Source organism: Mobula hypostoma, chromosome 21, assembly GCF_963921235.1.
Source record: "Mobula hypostoma chromosome 21, sMobHyp1.1, whole genome shotgun sequence".
Lineage (NCBI taxonomy): Eukaryota > Metazoa > Chordata > Chondrichthyes > Myliobatiformes > Myliobatidae > Mobula > Mobula hypostoma.
In genome coordinates, this window is record NC_086117.1 from 12,041,948 (window position 1) to 12,065,539 (window position 23,592).

The 23,592-nt window shown below is 42.0% G+C and overlaps 2 protein-coding genes across 3 annotated transcripts in view; one reads left to right on the forward strand and one right to left on the reverse strand.

The window, feature by feature from the left end:
* fbxw2 (F-box and WD repeat domain containing 2) overlaps positions 1-19,543 on the reverse strand; it is a 35,553-nt gene extending 16,010 nt beyond the window's left edge. Inside the window, exons 1-4 of the mRNA XM_063073431.1 lie at positions 19,415-19,543; positions 7,747-8,256; positions 3,604-3,798; positions 2-135 (exon numbers count right to left, since the gene is read on the reverse strand). Of these exons, the coding sequence (XP_062929501.1) occupies positions 2-135; positions 3,604-3,798; positions 7,747-8,236 (819 nt within the window). The 5' untranslated portion in view covers positions 8,237-8,256; positions 19,415-19,543. The remainder of the gene's footprint in view (position 1; positions 136-3,603; positions 3,799-7,746; positions 8,257-19,414) is intronic.
* A 570-nt stretch (positions 19,544-20,113) lies between these two features.
* The window catches only part of slc2a8 (solute carrier family 2 member 8), a 37,958-nt gene continuing 34,479 nt past the window's right edge, over positions 20,114-23,592 (forward strand). For both annotated transcript variants that reach the window (XM_063073100.1, XM_063073099.1), the window contains exon 1: positions 20,114-20,224. In XM_063073100.1, the coding sequence (XP_062929170.1) occupies positions 20,166-20,224 (59 nt within the window). In that variant the 5' untranslated portion in view covers positions 20,114-20,165. The remainder of the gene's footprint in view (positions 20,225-23,592) is intronic.

The following is a 23,592-nucleotide window of genomic DNA, read 5'->3' on the forward strand; positions in this document are numbered from 1 at the left end:
CCTTGGTCACCCATTCGGTGTGTTCAGTGAGTGTATTGAGGCATATTCCTGTCGATAACGACCAAACTTTCACAGTGAAATCAGCAGACCCACTGACCAGTGTATCGAGCTCATCGCTATAATCAACACTGAAGACTAAAGAAAACACAATGTATAATGTTAGAAATGGTTAAAATTTCTACAACAGATAATAGAAACATAGAGAACCTACAGCACAATACAGGCCCTTCGGCCCACAAAGCTATGCTGAACATGTCCTTACCTGAGAATGTGCCCCTAAACAAAGGCTAAATCAGCATTATCTTTACTGATACCCCTCTGGTATTTTTAGGGAGGGATATCAGCAAAGAGAAATAAAGCTTTAGACACAAAGACAAGAAAAGAACAGTCCACTCAAATTTTAAAAATCTTTTAGTTCTGCTCCTATTTAATACAATTTGGAAGTATCATTGATTGCTATGATCCTATTATTTGTTTTGGTTTAATTCCAATTATATTAACAATAATCAGAAAGCATACACTGAGGTATCTCCTGCACCTAATAAAGTGGCAACTGAGTCTATGTTCATGGTCTTCTGCTGCTGTAGCCCATTCATTTCAAAGCTCAACATGTTACGCATTCAGAGAAGCTCTTCTGCACACCACTGTTGTAATGCATGGTTATGTGAGTTACTGTCACCTTCCTGTCAGCTTGAACTAGTCTGGCCATTCTCCCCTGACCTCTCTCAGTAACAAGGCATTTTCATCCACAGAACTGGTTTATTGGTGAACAGCGGGGGAGCTACATGGACTTGGTCATTGTGCCTCAAGCCATGGTGTCACCTGTCTGCAGCCGCCCAGGAGGGGGCATTGGAGTTGGGTGCTCCCTCTGAGTGCCAGAGACGGTAAGGTGCTGCACCTATGCTGGAGTTGGTGCTGATCTCCCCCCTCCCTGTCAACTAGTGTTTCCTTGGCAGAAAACAAGATGTATTTTGTTCGACTGTAGACTGCTACAACATTCATGGACTCAGGGACTTGGAATATTTCTTTTGTGTAACTGTATTTTACTGACATCTTATATGTCTTGCTATCTTACATGTGCAAAATGTGCCTTGCATTGTGTATGACTGTTGGTACTGTGTTCTGCATCTTGGCCCTGAAAGAATGCTGTTTTGTTTGGCTATATTCATAGATGTTCATGTATTGTTGAATGACAATTAAAATTGAACTTGAATGAAATTTGCAAGCCAGGGACTGAATTTAGTGGATGAAGGATGAATCATAAGCTTTATCGATATTCAAGGGTATTTAGCAGACAAGTATAAATGTTGCATCCTGGAGATCATAGCTGGGGGAGGTAGTAGGGATAAGCTACCACTACCTATTAAATGCTCCCAATGGCGTACATCTCAAATAGCCTCTGACAACCAAGTCCAGTTCCTGGCCTTCAGGTGTGGCTTAGCTACCAAACCCAGCGAAACAGTTGGCAGCTCATCTAGAAGGAAAACTGCCCTCAAAGCTACACTGCCTTGCAGTTGTACCCACTCATGGGGAAGACTTTGGGAGTAAACCCAAATTAAAAATTCAGAGCTGGCGTCCCTACATTTGAGTTCAACACTGACTGGCAACTCCTGTGAGGCTGCTGATGTCAAACTGTATCAGTCTCTGCCATACTTTTGGATTCTTCAGCTAAGTGGACAGGGGTGAGTGTGCTACATGGGCAACAGCTTGCTCTCCGTATCACACTGCCCTGGTTAGCATTCTGACTTGAGTATCACATAGCCAGCTGGGATGACGTCTACAGTTGACACCGTATAAAGGAGGGCCTCAACAATATTGGACAGTTCCAAGCACAGCTATGAAAGGAAGAAGGGCGGGAATCCTGTCTCAGAGCTATAGAAGTGCCAACAGAAGCTCCAAAAGCCTCATCCCTGGGACAGGAAGGATTTTTGCCTGGAAGACATATGAAATTGTGTGGTGGAGTCCGTGGAAGCTACAAGGCTGATCAACCTTCTATCATCCAGGCCCACTTCCACTGGAACATAGAATGTAAAGACCAAGAATAAAAGTGGAAAGACCGCGCAAGTGGCGGGTGAATGAAGAACAATCTGAGCACTAACATGGACTACCGAGGGAAAGTGGGAGAGGCCAGCCAAAGAAAAACTGGCAACACCACCTTGAAGCTGACACCAAGAGGGTGGGCAACACCTTGGAACAACTTGAAAGACAGACCCAAGACAGAACTGTGGTGAGATCCTGTTGGCAGCCTATACCCTAGTAGGGTTGTTCAGCTTAACTAACAATATTAGAATTAATGTCCCTTGTAGTCAAGTAAAATATCAGAAAATACTTTTCACTCCAAGAAAAGTTCTGATTTTCATCAATACAAGAACAAGAAAACTAAACAGTGTAGGACATGCGCAGTAAACAGCATGACACTGAGGAGTGTGGTAGAACAAAGGGATTTGGGAATACAGATCCATAATCCCTTGAAAGTGGCATCACAGATAGATAGGGTCACAAAGGATGCTTTTGGCACACTGCCTTTCATAAATCAAAGTACTGAGTACAGGAGTAGGAATGTTATGTTGAAGTTGTACAAGGCTTTGGTGACACCCAATTGTGTGCAGTTCTGGTCACTTACCTACAGGAAAGATCTCGTTAAACTTAAAATATACAAGGATGTTGCTGGGACTTGACGACTTGAGTTATAGGTTAAATAGGTTAGGACTTTATTTTCTGGCATGCAGGAGAATGAGGAGAAACCCTATAAAGGTATACATATACAAAATTATGACAGGTATAGGCAGGGTAAATACAAGCAGGTTTATTCCACTGAGGTTGAGTGAGACTAGAACTAGGGGTCATAGGTTCAGGGTGAAAGGTGAAATATTCAAGGAGAACATGCGGTGGGGCTTCATTACTCAGATCACGGTGCAAGTGATGGACGGGTTTGATTGGAACAATTAAGCGAGGCTTGGGTAAGTACATGAATGGAAGGGGTATGGAGGGCTCTAGTCCAGGTGTAGGTCAATGGGACTAGACAGAAATACAGTTCAGCATGGACTAGATGGGCTGAAGGACCTGTTTCTGTGCAGTAGTGCTCTATGACTAAAAGCTACTAAACACTGTAAACTAAAAAAAAAATCACAAAACCAGCTTAAAATAGGCTAACCAGGATTGCATTAGCTTATTTAAGAGTTTCACAAGGAAGGTTGCCAGATTGTCTTCTGTGGGAGTGAATCCAGAAACTGCATTCTGCTCAACAAATGACTTGAAAGAAAATCTTGAAGAAACTAAGAAGTAGCATAACATACAATATGCTGGAGAAGATCAGTAGGTCAGGCAGCATCTATGGAGAGGAATGAAGAGTTGATGTTTCGGGCCGAGACCCTTCATCAGGACTGAGCTACTTTAATCAGGAAAGTAGCACAGATATATTGGGGTGGGGGGGGCGGGGGGGGAGTTTCTCTGACTAGAGTTACATGTTGGCTACAATCCAAAACAAAACATTAGACTGACATTGGCATAGATACAGATTTAACAGCAATTTACAATTAACCAGAGCAGACAAGCAAGAACGTTGATAAAATCATTCACAAAGATATTTTTGCTGTTCACTACCTGCTCCAGTATGACCCCGGAAGTTGTGGGTTTTTGCTCCTGAGCTCCAGTCCCAACAGGCAATTGTGTTATCAAACGATCCTGTAACCAGCTTCTGCTCATCAAACTTCACGGCAGCGCACGTGTGAGTCTGGATCCCATAAATACACTGGCCAGTGCAAACATCCCACAGTTTGGCAGATAGATCGTCAGAGCCTACAAAATCAAAATAGGTTCGTTTCTTTAGTACTGTGGATAATATTAAAATATCGAGAAGTTGTAAGTTGAACAAATAAACATGCATTACAGTTAATCCCAATTTACATAATATACTTCTGAATTAACAGATTAATGAAGGGTTCTAGCCTGAAATATCAACTTCATTCCTTTCCATGGATACTTGTCATGCTGAACTCCTTCAGCAGTTTCTATGCATTATTCTGGATTTCCAGCATCTGCAGAATGTCTCGTGTTTAATATAACCTAACCCAAGTTACACTTGCACACTTACAATATATTTTGTAGACCCAACAGAATCTTCCTTTTTAATTTTATGAAGGGTTTGTTCTTTGGGAGAGAGACTGAATCCAGACTGTTAAATCAGTGGCAGATAAATTATTGACGATTCTTAAGGACAGGATTTACTCACATTAGGAAAAATATGGATATATTATGAAGATTTCCTTTTTTTTTTTACCTTAAAGGTGATTTTATTTTATTTGAAGATACAGAGGTGGGCAGGCCCTAACGGCCCAATGACCACACTACCCAGCAAACAACTGATTTAACCCTAACCTAAGACAATTTACAATGACCAATTAAGCTAATAATCAATACGTCTTTGGACGGTGCGAGAAAACCAGAGCACCCTGAGGAAACCTACGCGGTCATGGGCAGAAGATACAAATTTTCTTGGAATTGAACTCCAACGCCCCAAGCTGCAAGTGTCACACTAACCGCTACACTATTGTGGTACCCTGTGATGATGGAGGAGCAGTGAAACATTCAACAAGGTTCCTCATGGTAAGTTGAGCCAGAAGATAGAAAGATTTAGGCCAGTTAGAAGAGTGGGTTGAAAGATGGCAGATGAAGTTTAATGCTGATAAATCTGAGGTGATACATTTTGGTAGGACTAATCAAAATAGGACATACATGGTAAATGGTAGGGCATTGAAGAATGCAGTAGAACAGAGGGATCTAGGAATAATGGTGCATAGTTCCCTGAAGGTGGAATCTCATGTGGATAGGGTGGTGAGGAAAGCTTTTGGTATGCTGGCCTTTATTAATCAGAGTATTGAGTATAGGAGTTGGGATGTAATGTTGAAATTGTATAAGGCATTGGTAAGGCCAAATTTGGAGTATTGTGTACAGTTTTGGTCACTGAATTATAGGAAAGATGTCAATAAAATTGAGAGAGTACAGAGGAGGTTTACTAAAATGTTGCCTGGGTTTCATCTCCTAAGTTACAGAGAAAGCTTGAGCAAGTTAGGTCTTTATTCTTTGGAGCGTAGAAGGTTGAGAGGGGACTTCATAGAGGTGTTTAAAATTATGAGGGGGATTGATAGAGTTGACGTGGATAGGCTTTTTCCATTGAGAGTGGGGGAGATTCAAACAAGAGGACATGAGTTGAGAATTAAAGGGCAAAAGTTTAGGGGTAACATGAGGGGGAACTTCTTTACCCAGAGAGTGGTAGCTGTGTGGAACGAGCTTCCAGCAGAAGTGGTTGAGGTAGGTTCGATGTTGTTGTTTAAAGTTAATTTGGATTGATATATGGACAGGAAAGGAATGGAGGGTTATGGACCGAGTGCAGGTCCCTGGGACTAGGTGAGAGTAGGAGTTCAGCATGGACTAGAAGGGCCGAGATGGCCTGTTTCCGTGCTGTAATTGTTATATGATTAGATTGATCTGAAGAGCTTAAAAGATCAACACAACATTGAAGGGGCTATACTGTATATGCTCTACTGTTCTGTTTTTATGTTTTATAACATGAAGATTCATAGGATTATAGCTATTGCATTATAACAGAAGTACCTGAACATAAAGGGTTTGGATGAAAATGTGGTAATCAGAATAGCCCATTTCTAGATGGCATGCAAATTGTGGATAGCAAGCAAAGGTGTTCGATCAGTTGGAAATTTGAGCAGAAAAATGAAAGATGGAATTGAATTTGGACAAGTTTGCAGAAGTCCTTTGACAAGGTGCTGCACACAAGGCTGCTGAACAAGACAGGAGCTCATGGGATTGCAGGAAAGGTACTGGCACGGATAGAAGATTGGCTGACTGACAGAAGGCAAAAAGCTGGTTGAAGGGAGCCTTTTCTAGTTGGCGGACAGTGACTAGTGGTTTCTGCAGGGGTCAGTGTTGGGTCTATTACTTTTCATGCTATATATTAAGTTCCAGGAATTGATGGTTTTCTGACCAAGTTTGCAGATGATACAAAGATAGATGGAGGGGCAGATAGTGTTACAGAAGAAGGGAATCTGGAGGACTTGGACAGGTTGGGATAATGAGCAAAAAGGTGTCAAATGGAATACAGTCCGTTGTCCATGCATTTCTTCAATAGAAATAATAAGGGCGTAGACTATTTTCTAAAAGGAGAGCAAATTCAGAAATCAGAGGTACTCAATTCACTGCTGAGTTACCAAAGTATACCCAGACTTTGTATTGAGTATTGTGGTCAGTTTTGGTCACTGTTATAAGAAGAATGTGGTAAAATGAGAAAGTGTGCAAAGATTTACAAGGATGTTGTCAGGATTCAAGAGACTTGAGTTATACAAAAATGTTAGGTAGGCTGGGCCTTTACTCCTTGTAGTGTAGGAAACTGAGGAGAGATCACGATGGATAGAGACAGATGAGTGAGTGTTCTTCTCTCCAGGTTTGGGGAATCAAAAGTTAAAGGACAGCTTTAAGGTTAAAGATTAATAACAACCTAATCTTATTAAGGGGCATTTAATATAAAAACACAGTGCGTGGCAGATAAATGGAACTCGCTGCCAGAGGAAGTGATTGAGGCAGGTATAAGAATTTAGAGGAGTGGGAAATGGGATTAGCGTGAAGATACATCTTGCTCTGCTGGACATTTAGGAGCCTCTGTGCTGTATGACTCGGACTCTGAAAGGTGGTGGGTCAACCGAAAGTAGATGATAGTCTCCATGAATGCTTCATGCAACCAGGTAACTGAAACGGATTTATGTCAGGGGTGGTAGGGGAAAGCTTATTGTTGTTTGTTTGGAATGTCAAGAGAAATTAATTTGTTTCACTCATCTGCTCCATTCTATATTACATAAAAAGAATTACATTTTGACAAGCAGCTATGCACAAAATGTGCAATACACAATTTAGCTTAAAAGACAATTGAACACTAAATCAACATGAACTATAATTGAATTTCATTCTGCAAACTGCTCAACAAATCAGTAACAGATGGATATAAACAGATAAACTTGAGAGAAAAACAAAAATGATTGAACGGAATGCTGCAGAGGCAATTGGATTTATGTATTTATTTAGTGAAACGTTATGGAGTAGGCCCTTCTGGTCCGTTGAGCCATGCCGCCCCCGACAAACCCAAGCAGAAAAAATTCAAAGTAAATTTATTATCAAAGTACCTGTATGTCACCATATACTACCCTGGGATTCATTTTCTTGCAGGCATTCACAGTAAATATAAAGAAACAATAGAATCAATGAAAAACTATACACAAATAAAAATGGACAACCAATGTGGAAAAGACAAATTGTGCAAATACACAAAAACAAATAATATTAAATAATAAATAACATTGTGAATATGAGTTGTAATCCTTGAAAGTGAGTCCATAGGTTGTGGAATCAATTCAGTGTTGAAGTGATTGAAGCTGTCCACACTGGTTCAGGACCCTGAGGGCTGGAAGAATGAAGAAGAAAACCAAAAAAGATTACTTTCCTAATCCCCAGTAACCATAAACATCATAACAGATGTAGCTTAAGACTGTGACAGCTGATACTGGGAGTGGATAGAATGGAGAACTGAACCACAAGAGAAAGTAAAATGTTTATTTCTATTAAACCTTTGGCATAATTTAATCCTCTCATTTGTGATTACCATTTCAACAAATATTTCACAACTATATCGCATGCATTTTGTTTCCAGGCATTCTTAGAATGCTGATCTGTGATACTGACCTGTACACAACAATCCATCTTTATAATAGAGAGCATACACTCTAGCGCTGTGGCCAATTAAGGAGGACGTCTCAAAAGCTTCTTTGTCCTGCAACTGCTTGATCCTTCTAACTGCCTTTAGATAAATCTTCTTCCAGTGTAGTGTGTCTTCGATGGTATCATCGATCTGCCAGCCCAAACTCCGACAGGCTTCCTGCCAAACTTCAGTGCAGACACTTATCACTTTATTCCACTGCTTACATACCAGACAGCAATTGAGCAGGGTTGGAGGGTCAAGCCACTTTAACAGATAAAAACTGAGCTCCAGTGGAAGCAGCTTGAGGAAGTCTCTTTTCAGAAGGGTCTCAAGATTATTGGAGAGGTGCCTCAACTGGACAGCCCCACTCAAGCTGATCAGGTGGTCCAAAGTCTCATTCTTCTGGGAATCAGTCAAGGTAATAAATGTGCTGGAGAGGGTTTCAAGCCATGCATTAAAGTCCTTCCTCTCCATATGGCCATGTGACTATATACCTATGAAACATAAGAGAACACGTTACATCTGTAACTTGTGCAACAGTTTAATATTTCAGCTCAAACACCTATGATGTGCTTAATACAGCCTTGAGGATATTTTCCCTGAAAGACATGTTCTACTAATGAAAGATTTTATTCAGAATCAGGTTCAATATCACTGGCATATATCGTGAAATTTGTTTTGCAGCAGCAGTACAAAATAAAAACACTAAATTACAGTAAGAAATACATAACATATACAGGTTTCAGCTAATTGAGACACAGCAGAACCAGTACATTTTGTCCCAATTAAGTAGCTACCCCAATTAATCAGCTTCATGGAAACAATTAAAAAGGTATAAAAAAACAAAACTACCATTTACTGTAACCAAGTAACAAATTATATATTTAAATGAAAAACAGCACAAATTTGATACTACTACAGTACTATAAAACTCTATTAGTCCCCAATAGTTATCAATGGAGGAATTAATGCAGTGTACAATGTCCTGTTCTTTTGATTGACTGAAAATGAACAAAACCAGTGCAGACTGCCTTCACACAATACTTCTGATAATTGCATCTTCCAAATCTTTACTGTAACATTCAAGATTATGATCGATAGCATTAAATTCTTTGTAGCTCCTAAATTGCATTTTCACTCCCAGATGTTTGCGGCATATCCAAGCCTGAATGCTTGAAACTGCAGTAAGCAAAGCAGTTCTAATGATGTCACCCCATTACCAAACACCCTGCTTTAAGATTATTTAATGATGCTAAAATATGATCCTTTGGTTTGATGAGCATTACAGCTCACGGCGTCGGAGTTCAGTTCCAGCTTCATCTGTAAGGAGTTTGTATGTCCTGCCTGTGGAATGTGTTTGCAATCTCCAGGTGCTCCAGTTTCCTCCCAAAAGTCCAAAGATGTACGGGTTAGTGGGCTAATTGGTCATTGTAAATTGTCCTGCGATTAGGCTACAGTTAAATTTGGGGTTGCTGGGTGGTGGAGGGGCTGAAAGGGTCTATTCTGCACTGTAATAAACTCCACAACTTCCTCTAACCTTGTTTTGTGTCAGGAGTTTGCAGTTGCTCTGTTTTTATGATCAGTGATTTTGTTTTGACATTTTAGTTACCGTCAATTCAACATCCAAAGTAAATTTATTACCAAAGTACATATATGTCACCATATATTACTCTGAGATTCATTCTCTTGCAATTTCCAACATAGCTACAACTGTGCATGATTAATTATCATTTTCATAATTCTGAAAATATTTAAATGTTTGTCCCAGTAGAGCTGAATAGAAATTAATGGTTAGGTCACTTGCCCTAGAAAGTTATACTTTAATGGCATAGATTTAATTTTAAAGAACAATGTAAATTTTGGTTCCTTGTTTTCATGAATTCTAATTGCATTTCAAATATTGTATAACAGCTCACTGTGAAAGGGCTGGATGGCTTGGCGTTTGTCAAATGTGTTCAGGAAAGTTTTCTAAATCAATATGTAGAGTAACCAATGAGAGAGGATGCAACACTTGATCTCCTATTAGGGAACCAGACAGGTCAGGTGTCAGAAATATGTGTAGCGAACATTTTGTGTCCAGTGACCATAATGTCATTAGTTTCAAGTTAATTATGGATAAAGATAGATCTGGTTGAGGTTCTAAACTAGAGAAAGGCCAATTTTGTGGAGATGAGAAAAGATCTAGGAGGAGTGGATTGGAATAAGTTGTTTTCTGGCAAGGATGTGTTCAGTAAGTGGAAGGCCTTCAAAGGCAAAATTTTGAGAGTGCAGAGTTTGCATGTTCCTGCCAGGATTAAAGGCAAGTTAACAGGCATAGGGAACCTTGGTTTTCAAGGGATATTGGCGATCTGGTTAAGAAAAAGAGAGAGGTGTACAGTAAGTATAGGCAACTAGGAACAAATGAGGTACTTTAAGGGTATAGAAAATGTAAGAAAATACTAAAGGAGGAAATCAGGAAGGCAAAAAGACATGAGGTTGCTTTGGCAGATAATGTGAAGGTAAATCCGAAGGGTTTCTACAAGTATATTAAAAGGATAGTAAAGGAGAAAATTGGTCCCCTAGAAGGTCAGAGTGGTTGTCTATGTATGGAGCCTCAGGAGATGGGGGGGGGGGGGATCTTAAACAGTATTTTTTAATCAGTATTTACTCAGGAAACTGGCAGAGTGTATATGGAAGGAAGGGAAACAAGCAGTAGTATCATGGAACATATAGAGATTAAAGAGGAAGAGGTGCTTGCTATCTTACAGCGAATAAAGGTAGATAAATCCCCCGGGCCTGACAGGATATTTCCTCAGACATTGAGAGAGACTAGTGTAGAAATTGCAGGGGCCCTGGCAGAAATATTTAAAATGTTCTTAGCCACCGGTGCAGTGCTGGAGGACTGGAGGGTGGCTCATGTTGTTCCGTTGTTTAAAAAAGGCTCTAAAAGTAAACCAGACAATTACAGACCGGTAAGCCTAACACCAATAGTAGGTAAGTTATTGGCAGGTGTTCTGAGAGATCGGATATACAAGTATTTGGACAGCCAAGGGCTGATTAAGAATAGTCAGCAGGGCTTTGTGTGTGGTAGATCGTGTTTAACGAATCTTGTAGAGTTTTTTGAGGAGGTTACAAAGAAAGTAGATGAGGGAAAGGCTGTGGACGTTGTCTACATGGACTTTATTTAGTAAGGCCTTTGACAAGGTCCCACGTGGGAGGTTAGTTCAGAAGGTTCAGACGCTAGGTATCCATGGAGAGGTTGTAAACTGGATTTGAAATTGGCTGGGTGGGAGAAGACAGAGTGGTAATGGATAATTGCTTCTCAGGCTGGAAGCCTGTGACTAGTGGTGTGCCTCACGGATCTGTGCTGGGACCATTGTTGTTTGTTGTCTATGATGTAGATGAAAATGTAGAAAATTGGATCAGCAAGCTTGCTGATGACACTAAGATTGGAGGCGTTGTGGACGGCGAGGAAGGCTTTCAAAGCTTGCAGAGGGATCTGGAGCAGCTGGAAAAAAGGGCTAGAAAATAGCAGATGGAATTTAACGCAGACAAGTGTGAGGTGTTGCATTTTGGAAGGACAAATAAAGGTAGAACATACACAGTAAATGGTAGGGCACTGAGGAGTGCGGAGGAACAAAGGGATCTGGGAGTTCAGATACATAATTCTCTGAAAGTGGTGTCACAAGTGGACAGGGTGGTAAAGAAGGCTTTTGGCATCCTGGCATTCATAAATCAAAGTATTGAGTATAGGAGTTGGGATGTTACAGCGAGGTTGTATAAGAGGTTGGTGAGGCCAAATTTGGAATATTGTGTGCAGTTCTAGTTACCTAACTATAGGAAGGATATCAGTAAGACTGAAGGTGTGCAGAAAAGATTTACAAGGATGCTGCCGGGTCTTCAGGAGTTGAGTTACAGGGAAAGACTGAACAGGTTAGGACTTTATTCCTTGCAACGTAGAAGAATGAGGGGAGATTTGATAGAGGTTTACAAAATAATGATGGGTATAGACAGAGTAAATGCGAGTAGGCTCTTTCCACTTAGACTAGAAGAGATAAACATGAGAGGACATGGCTTTAGGGTGAAAGGGGAAAGATTTAGGGGGAACTTCTTCACTCAGAGTGGTGGGAGTGTGGAACGAGCTGTCATCTGACATGGTAAACGCGGGCTCACTCTTAAGTTTTAAGAACAAATTGGATAGATACATGGATGGGAGAGGTCTGGAGGGTTATGGACTGGGTGCAGGTCAATGGGACTAGCAGAATAAAGTTTCAGCACAGACTAGAAGGGCCGAATGGCCTGTTTTCTGTGCTATAGTGTTCTATGGTTCTGACAGCAAACAAGAGAAAACCTGTAGATGCTGGAAATCCAAGCAACGCACAAAAAATGCTGGAGGAATTCAGTAGGCCAGGCAGCATGACAAATCAATACAACATCAGAGATGTTGGAAAGCTGAGAGAACATGCTGGAAATACTCTACATGTTCAGGCAGCAACCAAGGAAAAGGGCAAGTAGGTCATTACTTCAGTACGGTTACAAACCCAAAGACATTAATAATAAAATCTACATTGAACTTTGAGTTAGGCAAAGTACATAAATGTCACCATATACAACTCAGATTCATTTTCTTGCAGGCATACCCAATAAATTCAATAACCATGATAGAATCAATGAAAGACTGCACCAACAGGGCAATTAGTTTGCAAAACACAACGAACTGTGCAAATAGAAAACAAAAAAAAAAGCAATAATAAATAAATAAACAATAAATATCGAGAACATGAGATGAAGGATCCTTGAAAGTGAGTCCTTCGGTTTGTGGGACCGTTCAGTGAGTTAAGTTATTCCCTCTGGTGCAAGAGACTGATGGTTGAGGGGTAATAACTGTTTCTGAATCTGGTGGGGCGAGTCCCGCGTGTCCTCCACCTTCTTTTTGATGGTAGCAGCAAGAAGAGAACATGACATGGGTGTTGGAGGGTCCCTTACGATGGATACTGCTTTCCTATGACAACGTGTAGATGTGCTCAATGGTGGGGAGAGTTTTTCCCATGGACTGAGCCGTATCCACTACTTTTTATATGATTTTCTGTTCAACAGCATTGGCATTTCCTTATCAGACTGCAGTGCACCCAGTCAAAATACTTTCCATCACACACCTGTGCAAACTTCTAAGGAAGTAGAAGTTGCCGTGCTTTCTTCATAATTGCACATACATGCTGGACCCAGGACAGGTCCTCCGAAATGATAACATCAAGGAATTATAAGTCGCTGACCCCCCTCCACCTCAAAGAGGACTGATGGATGGACGTCTGGTTTTCTCCTCCTGAAGTCAATAATCAGATCCTTGGTCTTGCAGACATCGAGTGAGATGTTGTTGTTATGGCACCATTCAGCCGGATCTTCAATCTCCCTCCTACATGCTGATTCATCACCACCTTTGATTTGGTCTACAACAGTGGTGTCATCAGCAAACTTAAATACAACATTGGAGCTGTGCTTAGCCACACAGTCATAAGTGTAAAGCAAGTCGAGGAGGGGGCTAAGCACACAACCTTTTTGGTGCAACCTTTTGGAGGTTGTGGAGGAGATGTTATTGCCAATCTCAACTGACTGGGGTCTGTAAGTAAGGAAATTGAAGATCCAACTGTACAGGGAGGTATTGAGGCAAGGTCTTGAAGCTTATTGATTAGTTCTGAGGGGATGATAGTATTGAACACTGAGCTGTAGTTGATAAAATCATCCTGATGTAAGCACCTTTGTTATCAAGATGTTCCACGGTTGCGTGAAGAGCCAACGAAACAGCATCTGCTATGGACCTATTGAACCGGTCGGCAAATTGTAGCAGATCCAAGTCACTTCTTAGACAGCTATTGATATGTTTCATCACCAACCTCAAAACACTTCGTCACAGTGCTACTGGATGATAGTCATTGAAGCAGATTACCACACTCTTCTTCAGCACAGATCTAATTGAAGCCTGCTTGAAGCAGGTAGGTACCTCAGCCTGCCAAAGCAGTTATAGATCTCAGTGAACACTGCAGCTAGTTAATCAGCACAGGTCTTGTCTTTAGCACTCAGTCAGGTACCCCATCTAGGCAAGTTGCTTTCCCTCCTGAAGGATGCTTTCATGTCGGCCTCAGAGACTGAAACTACAGACTACGGGAGCTCATGTTCCTTTATGTTCTGAGGGTCAAAGCCAGCATAGAAGGCATTGAGCTCATCTGGAAGTGAAGCCATGATTTCACTCTACAAGAGGTGATAGTATTCAAGCCCTGCCAAGATGTCGAGCATCTATCATTGATTCAAGTTTAGTCTGGAATTGTCACTTTGCCTGCCAGATGGCTTTCCAGAGATTGTATCTGGTCTTTTTATAACTGTCTTGGTCATCAGACTCAAATGCCTCTGTTCTGACCTTCAGCAGATGCATATCTCATGGCTCATCCAAGTCTTCTGGTTGGGGAAAGAAGGAATCTACGACTGTTTTTATAAAGTCTGTAACAATCGTTGTGTATTCATTCAGATCCATAGATGAGTCATTGAACAAGGCCCAGTCCACCGACTTGAAGCAATCCCGTAGCCACTATTCTACCTTCCATGACCACTTCTTTGTTGTCCTAATGTCTACAGGCTTGCTCTTTAACCTCTGCCTGTATGCAGGTAAAAGGACAGGCACAAAAAGCAGTCTGGGCAGTGAATGGTAGGCATTCCTCATCTTACTATCGCAGTGTTCTATTGTGTTGGGACCTTTGGTTATACAGGTTATATGCCTTGCCCTATCTAAAATACTCCAAATATTTTGGAACATTTTTTCTGGGTTTTTTTTGGGAATCAATAACAAAAGCTAAAAGATTAACCTTATTTTGTCACACGGTCATTAAAACATACAGTGAAAAATGTCACTTCCACTAAACCAAATCAGTGAGCATTGTGCTGTATACAACATGCCCACAACATACTAACCCTGGAATGTGGGAAGAAACTGGAGCATATCCTTCAGAGATATCCCCAGTGTCAGCTGATAAGGAAAATCTACAGGGTGTGCTAATATCACAGCAACGCAAGTGATTTAGCAGCTTTGCCAAATATGCTTATCATTCAATATTAATGTAAAACTGGAAAAGTGCTATCTATTATTGGCACACAGTTACAATCCTATCCAAGTCCCTAGCTTGGAGTTCAGGAACTGAGCATCCTCACAGAATAATGATTGACGAAGCATCTTGGTTTCAAATCTCTCAACTTCCATTCAAAATGAAGATTGTCAAATGCTTTAATCAAATAGCAAGTCTCGAGGCTTAAAGCTTATTCACCAAGGTTTAATCAATTTCCTACTTAAGAGAATAACTACAACTTTCCCAGCTTATCTAAATCACTGCCTGGCCTTACAAATGAACAAACTTATTGTGCTGAATAATTCATCAAAACTCCAAACTGCTGCTTCCACCAAGCAATTATAGATTCTGTTCCAAACAATGATCTCTACAGTTCTTCATGGAAAGTGTACATATGACATTCTCCATCCCCTAAATTACCCTGGAGGAACTCAGCAGGTCAAGTAGCATGTGCTTGGTGGGGAAAGAACACTTCAGGTTGAAGCCTGCCATTAGTTCCAGTTTGTTGCACCAAATTCTTGCATCTCTAATCTATCCACAATCACTGGACAAGTATAAGAGGGAATTCCACTACATAAAGCTTGACAATGTACGTATTTGATTAAGAAAATTCTTTGTAGTGAGCAAGGCTATAACTTCAGAGTCAACAATGACGTAGACAACATGGAACAGTTTTTACACTGAACAATCCTTCATGCAAATCTCAATGCATACAAACCACAGAATAGAATATAAACAGCGAGGATGTGATGCTGAAGCTTTATAAGGCATTGGTCAGACTGCGCATGGAGTTTCATGAGCAATTTTGAGTCCCTTCTGAATATTATTTGCATGATTTGTTTTTTCCCCTGCACAATGGCTGTTTGACAATCTTATTTAAATGAGTTCCACTGCACTACTTTGTTTTGAGGCTGCCTGTAAGGAGACGAACCTCAAAGTTGTATAATGTATACATACTTTGATAATAAATGTACTTTGAACTTTGTGCTGGATTGGAGAGGGTCCAGAAAAGGAGCGTTTGATGGCGCTGGACTTGTACTCACTAGATTTAAGAATGAGGGAGTCTTTCATTGAAGCCTATCGAATACTGAAAGGGCCAGATAGAGTAATGTTTTTGATAGTGGGCAAGCCTAGTACCATACAGCACAGGCTCAGAATAGAACAACAATGTCCCCTTAGAACAGAGGTGAGGAGGAGTTTCTTTAGCCAGAGGGTGGCGAACCTGTGGAATTCATTGCCACAGCCAGCTGTGGAGGCCAAGTCATTGCTTATGTTTAAAGCAGAGGTTGATAGCTTCTTGATTAGTAAGGGCATCAAAGGTTACAAGGAAAAGTCAGGAGAATGGGGTTGAGGGATAATATATCAGCCATGATGGAATGTCAGAGCAGACTTGAAGGGCCAAATGGCTTAATTCTGTTCCGAGGTATCAAAGTTTATTCTGCCCAATATGCCAACTTCATTCTATAACATTTTCCACCATTCTCAGTGGTCAAACTATCAGTCTGACACAAGCACTGCAATTAACCTCATCTTTCCCCACTATTCACTCACTCCCTAATAAATGCATCTTCATTTTTGTCCCAGACCACACATATGGTTTTGACAGAAGGGCTAATCTGCCACATTTCTCTATGCCAAAAAATGGAAATTTTTAATTAAATCAGCATTCAAATTTGACCTGCAACTTTAGAAGGAATACCAGGAACCCATATTTATAAATTTAGCATGAATAACTAAACTAGTAATGTGGTTCATGATGTTGGGAAAAAACATTCTACCATTAGAACTCCAGAACCAAAGGTCATGGGTGAAGCATGAAAGGTGAAATGTTTAAGGGGAATGTCTTCACTCAGAGGAGATTCCAGCTTAAGTGGCGAATGTGGGCTCGATAAACATTGATGTGAAGTTTGGATAAGTACATGCAAGGGAGGAGTATGGAGGGTCGTGGTCTAGTTGCTGGTCGTTGGGACTAGGCAGAATAGGTTTGCCATGGACTAGATGGGCCAAAGGGCCTGTTTCTATGCTATAGTGCTCTATGACTCGAAGCAATTTTGAGTTGTGCATATTCATGACAAAGAAATGAAATAAAATCACACAGCAAATTGGCACTGCACCAGCTTTGTCACCATAACCACCTATTACAACTCTATTAATGACTATTCACAATTCCTCAGTCAACCCCCAAATCCATTGCACCTACTCCGAACATAAAATTAATCCCAGCCACTGCAAATCCAAATGACGTAATCTTGCCCCCACAAATCTCAGAATCAAACCCCCTCAATACCCACTGAAGAACAGACAATAGAAGGCATGGAATAGCATATCAGCTAGTCTAACATTAGGGAAATTCCTAGAATAGTTGCTATTCACCTATTTTTTTTCAGAATCTGGGTGTTACCGGTTAAGGACAGTGTTCACTTCCTATTCCTAGCTGCATTTGAGAAAGTCAAGTCATTAAGGAATATGTTGACAAAGTACTTATAAAAATGTATTGAGCAGAGATGATATGGATTTATGAAAGGGAAACCATGTTTGCTTCTTGTTTTAGAGAATCTATTCACGCAAGATACTCTCAAAAGGTCTTTAATAAAATGCCACAAAAAAATGACATTAAACAAAGAATACATGGGACTAGTGGTGACATACCAGCATGAAATGATTAGCTAAACGACAGCAAACAATAGGAATAAATAGCTCAGGCTTTAATTTGCAAAACCCCACCCGTTCACAATCTATACTAATACAATGAATGAAAGCTGATGGATTATCAATAGTTCCACTTATTATCAGAGAACATATACAATATACAACCTGAAATTCTTACTTTCTGCAGACATGCATAAAACAGAAGAAAAACCCCAAAGAATGAATGACAGGGTGAGGATTTGACAGATGAAAAAATATAAATTCATTCATATTTGTTGAATAAAAGAGTATTATAAGGTGTTATTCAGATGAGATTCCTGTTGTTGTTCATCTCAATGAGTCATGTACATGTGGAAACTGCAAGCAATTAAAAAGGCAATCATACAGTGAGCTTGACTGAAAAATAACCAGGGTATAAAATTAAAGCAGCTTGCTGCAACTATATTGGGCCCTATGAGACACTGGTATAGGTTTGTTATTGTCATATGTACCAAGATGCTGTGAAAAGCTTGTCTTGCAAACTGTTTGTATTATAAGGTACTGTATAGTGCCTGGAATGCTGCATACAGTCACAAGTATACTCAGTGGCCACTTTATTAGGTACACCTGTTAGTTAATGCAAATATATAACCAATCACTTGCAGCAAATGAATGCGTTAAAGCAAGCAGACATGGTCAAGAGGTTCAGTTGTTGTTATGCCTTGTTAATGAGAGGTCAGAGGAGAATGGCCAGACTAGTTCAAGCTGACAGGAAGACAAATGTAACTCAAATAACCACATATTACAACAGAGGTGTGAAGAGGAACATCTCAATGTACAATGTCAAACTTTCAAGTGGATGGACTACAGCAGAAGACCATGAACAGACACTCAGTGGCCACTTCATCAGACACAGGAGATACCTAATAGAATGGCCAGAGTATGTATACCAACCCAAGGAAATACGTGCAACAGAGGAACAGTAATGTGTACGTAACACAATGAATGAGACAGAAAGAAACTGCACAGAAACAGGTCCTCAAGCCCAGTGAGGCTATCCCACCTACCAGCCATCCATTTACACATATTAATATCATTCTTATTATACCTCCAACTTCTCATCAACTCCATCACTTACCCTACCTACTGGCATTTACATTACTGATTCACTAACCAACCAACCCACACGTCTTTGGGGTGTGGAAGGAAATCAGGGCACCTAAAAGGAAATCCTCAGCGTCACAGGGAGCACCACATTGTTAGCATCTAGGGTCAGGATCAAATTTGGGTCTCTGCCACTCTATTATCTGGACCACCAAGAAATGGAAGGTGGAAGTTGGAAATGGTAGATAGGATCCTTTTACAAAAGAAATCAAGCAGATTAGAGCTCTATTCTCTACGGATTAGATCAGAAGAATGGGTTGTCATCTAACTGACATAAGTCACTTTCAATAACAATATTTATGATTGGAGGAAAAACATAAATCGAAATTTCCTTAGAGAGAGAACCCTTTGAATGTTTAACATCCAAAGGCTTAAGAACTCATATTACATTGACTTTTTATGACAGTAGCCAAACTCAAACCATCTTTAAATTAATTAAAGGGTATGAAATTAATGTAAGAAAGTGGGATAAAATAGATCATCTTACGGGATGTGCAGTAGAAACAAGAGGCTAAGTAGCTTCTCTCAGTTAATGCATTTTATGGTCAGCACCCAGCTACTCGCCGTGCTTCCTCAGCCAAACACCCACCAGCTCCCTGCGCTCCCTCAATCAAAAGCCCAGCAACTCGCCGCACTCCCTCAGTCAAAACCCCCACCCGCGACTCCCGGCCCGATGGAGAAGGGAGGGCCGGGACGAACCACAAGCCCACACTCCCACTAGGTCCGCACGCCGTTAGGTAAAGGTAAGCATCGGAGGAGACGGGCTCACCATACACCGAAGGCTGTGACCATAGCTGCCGTGGGCAAGAGCCCGGCGGGGGACATCAGCTCCTCACACGGCGACCGCCACAGCCGCCGCCGCCCGAATCCTCAACCACAAGTCCAAGTTGGACACGGCCGGAACTGGCGTCACAGTAACGCCGCGACTGCGCCTCCGTCACCTCCCACAGCCCGCGCGCGCCACCGCCCCCTTCCCGCGCACTGATTGGTCGCCCGATCAGAGCAGGTGCACATGCGCATTTACAATTCAGCTGTCAGGTCTGAAAGAAGTCCTAGCACCGTCCACGGCGTGAGTTACATGTAGTTCATAGATTTGTCACTCGGGGGTGAATCTCTGATGTGATTCGGGTATTTACATCTCCAGCGCTCAGGGGGAGAGGGAAGATATCTTCGCCTATAACAAACATGGCGGCGTCTTGTGAGCCAGGGGTGTCACAAGGGGATTATGCGCATGATCGTGTCGCAACCGCCTGCACGACAGCGGAGCTCAGGGAGCGGAAATATGATGGCAAATAGGTAGAGAGAGGTTCCTACAGCCGCCATGAACTCCCATATCCAGCTCACTGAGGCGGGGGCAGCGGCCTGGGTCCAACGCTGAGGTAGCGGAGCGGGGAGAAAGGCGGCGCGGCGGTTGTTGGGGAAACGCAGGGGGTCACGTGAGCCCGCCGTTGCCCCGCCCAGGAGGTCACATGGTGGCGGCTGTCACGTGAGTGTCCCGGGCTCTCCGCTCCGAGCTTGCAATGTCTGCGGAGGAGCGGGCGCCGCTGCTGGACCCGGTTGTGCAGGAGCAGCAGCTCGGGTGAGTATCGCAACATCATCTTGCTTGTGCACACTCTGCAGTAACTGTAGGGAAATGAAACTTAGATTGCATTTAATTCCTTCGCATGGTGTCTCAAATTTCTTCTAAAGCACACTTACTGCCTTGATGTGTTAAAGTCTACAGCACCTCGGTGCCACCCCCCCCCCCCCAATTCAGCAGAGTGAATCGGGAGGGGATGATGCGTTAGGTCAGCGATTTGTGGTTTTGAGTCGCACCCCTCAGAACCGGTAATTTAGGTGCATGGGCATTTGAAATTGCCTTCTTTTTCCCATGCGCCAAATCTGGGTGTTTTAATGCATATAGTGCTCTTGCTACATAAAATCTTATAAAGTGGGCGATTTCAGTAGAATTGTCACTTCAAAGTTCAAAACAAAACTGGAAATAAATTTATTATGAAAGTATTTGATTGTCATAATATGCAACCTTGAGATTCGTTTTCTTGTGGGCGTACTTACTAAGTCCAGGAGTATTGATAGAATCAAAGACCTCAGGCGAGAGGATCGACAAACAACCAACGTGGAAATATAAAACAAAGAATCATAATAAATATATAAGCAGTAAATATTGAGAAATATGAGATTAAGAGCAACACTCACAACACGCTGGAGGAACTCAGCAGGTCGGGCAGCATCCGTGGAAACGATCAGTTGACGTTTCGGGCCGGAACCCTTCGTCAGGACTGTAGAGGGAAGGGGCAGAGGCCCTATAAAGAAGGTGGGAGGAGGGTGGGAAGGAGAAGGCTGGTAGGTTCCAGGTGAAAAACCAGTAAGGGGAAAGATAAAGGGGTGGGGGAAGGGAGGCAGGGAGGGGATAGGCAGGAAAGGTGAAGAAAGAATAGGGGAAAACACAATGGGTAGTAGAAGGAGGCGGAACCAAGAGGGAGGTGGTAGAGTGACATAGGGATAGGGGAAGGGAGGGAGAGGGAATTACTGGAAGTTGGAGAATTCTATGTTCATACCAAGGGGCTGGAGACTACCTAGACGGTATATGAGGTGTTGCTCATCCAACCTGAGTTTAGCCTCATCATGGCAGTAGAGGAGGCCATGTATGGACATATCTAATGGGAGTGGAAAGCAGAGTTGAAGTGGGTGGCTACTGGGAGATCCTGTCTGTTGTGGTGGACGGAGCGGAGGTGCTCGACGAAGCGGTCCCCCAATCTGCGTCGGGTTTCACCGATGTAGAGGAGGCTGCACCGGGAGCACCGGATGCAATAGATGACCCCAACAGACTCTCAAGTGAAGTTTTTCCTCACTTGGAAGTACTGTTTGGGGCCCTGAATGGTGGCAAGAGAGGAGGTGTAGGGACAGGTGTAGCACTTGCACTTACAGGGTTAAGTGCCAAGTGGGAGATCCGTGGGGAGGGACCGATCCCTGGGGAAGGCGGAGAGGGAAAGATGTGTTTAGTGGTGGGGTCCTGTTGAAGGTGACGGAAGTTGCGGAGGATAATGTGTTGGACCCGAAACAGGTTCCAACCCGAAACGTCGACCAATTTTTTCCACGGATGCTGCCCGAGCTGCTGAGTTCCTCCAGCGTGTTGTGAGTGTTGCTTTGACCCCAGCATCTGCAGATTATTTTGTGTGTATGAGATTGAGTCCTTGAAAGTGACTCTGTGGGCTATGGGAACTGCACAGGTATCCTGTACAGAATCATAGAAGACTTAGTCACTGTTGGCATACATATTGATATAATCCCACCTTCCATAATAGCCCAATAGGTTATTGGATTTTGAAATATGTATATAGATACACTATAAATGCGAGGACTTCTGTCTCCATCACCAATTCATACAGTGGGTTATAGACGCCTGGTGTCAAAATGTTTATTTCATCTCTGGACATTACTTTAAATCTGCACCTCCTAGATCTAATTCCACTGCCAAGAGAGATAGATAATCCACCCTTCTCCCCCGCCCCCAACATTTTTATTCTGGTTTCTTCCCCTCTTCCTCTCCAGTCCTGATCTAGGGTATCCCCGTTTTGGGTCGACTGTTTATTCCTCTCCACAGATGCTGCCTGGCCTGCGGAATTCCTCCAGCATTTTGTGTGTGTTACTCTGGATACTTCCCATTTTCTGTCTAAGCCCCTCATAAGTTTAACCATTGGAAAAAAGTCTTGATGTTCCAAAGGAAATACAGTGTTAGGAAGTTTGTGAACCATGTAGAATTTTCTCTATTTCTGCATAAATATGACCTAAAATATGATTAGATCTTCATACAAGTCTGACAACTAAATAAAGAGAATCCAATTAAATAAATAACACAAAAACATACTTCATTTACTGAGAAAAATGATCCAATATTACATGAATTAGTTGTATGAAGTATGTGAGTCTCTGGAGTAATGCCTTCTACAAAAGCTATTTGGAGTCAGGTGTTTGAATTAATGAGTTGTGGAGGTGCCCTGCTCTATAAAATAGACACAAAATCATGTTACCGACAGAACCTGCTCTTCTCAAGAAAGATCTGTTTATATGCTCCATGCCTCATGTGCAGTACTTCCTGTAACAAACTTAAGTAATTTCAGGTGATAAATTGATGATTGATAAAATAAAATGTTGAAAGGGTTGGACAGAGTAGATGTGGAAAGGTTGTTTCCCTTGGTGGGTGAGTCCAGGACAAGAGGCCAGAGTCTTGGAGGGTACTCAGTTAAAACAGAGATGAGGAGAAATTTTTTTAGCCAGAGGGCCGTGGGTTTGTGGAATTCGTTGCCACATACAGCTGTGGAGGCCCAATCGTTGAGGGTGTTTAAGGAGGAGATTGACAGGTATCTAATTACTCAGGATATCAAGGGATATGGGGAAAAAGCCAGAAATTGGAACTAGATGGGTGAATAGTTTAGCTCATGGGGGAGCTGCGGAGCAGACTCGATGGGCCAAATGGCCTACTTCTGCTCGTTTGTCTTGTGATCTTGTGAAATTACTTGAGGAGCTTATTGCATGCCAGAATTCCTAGAAGCTGCAGCAAATTTTCTTTTTGACCATAAATATCCACACATTTCGCTAAATTTGGACTGGTTATCAAACTTATGGAGGTTTTTAATACTAGAATGAAACACAGTTTCAAATTAAACCCTGTTCAACCCTTTTTGGTCAAATGGAAAAAGGTTAAAAGATTTGTTAATGCTCAGAGAGCCCTGGCTGGTCTTGAACATGCCTGGCTTCGCATCTGTGGTCTCACAACGTCTACTTGGCTTTGTGATGGACTGAGGCTGTGGCCTTCTCCAGCTGCAATGATGCCCGACTTCGGGTCTGTGGTCTCGCAATGTCTACTCAGCTTTGCGATGAACTGAGGTTAGGGCAGGGTTCCTTTCCTTGAAATATTTATAATCCAGTCAGCAAGATGGAAATATG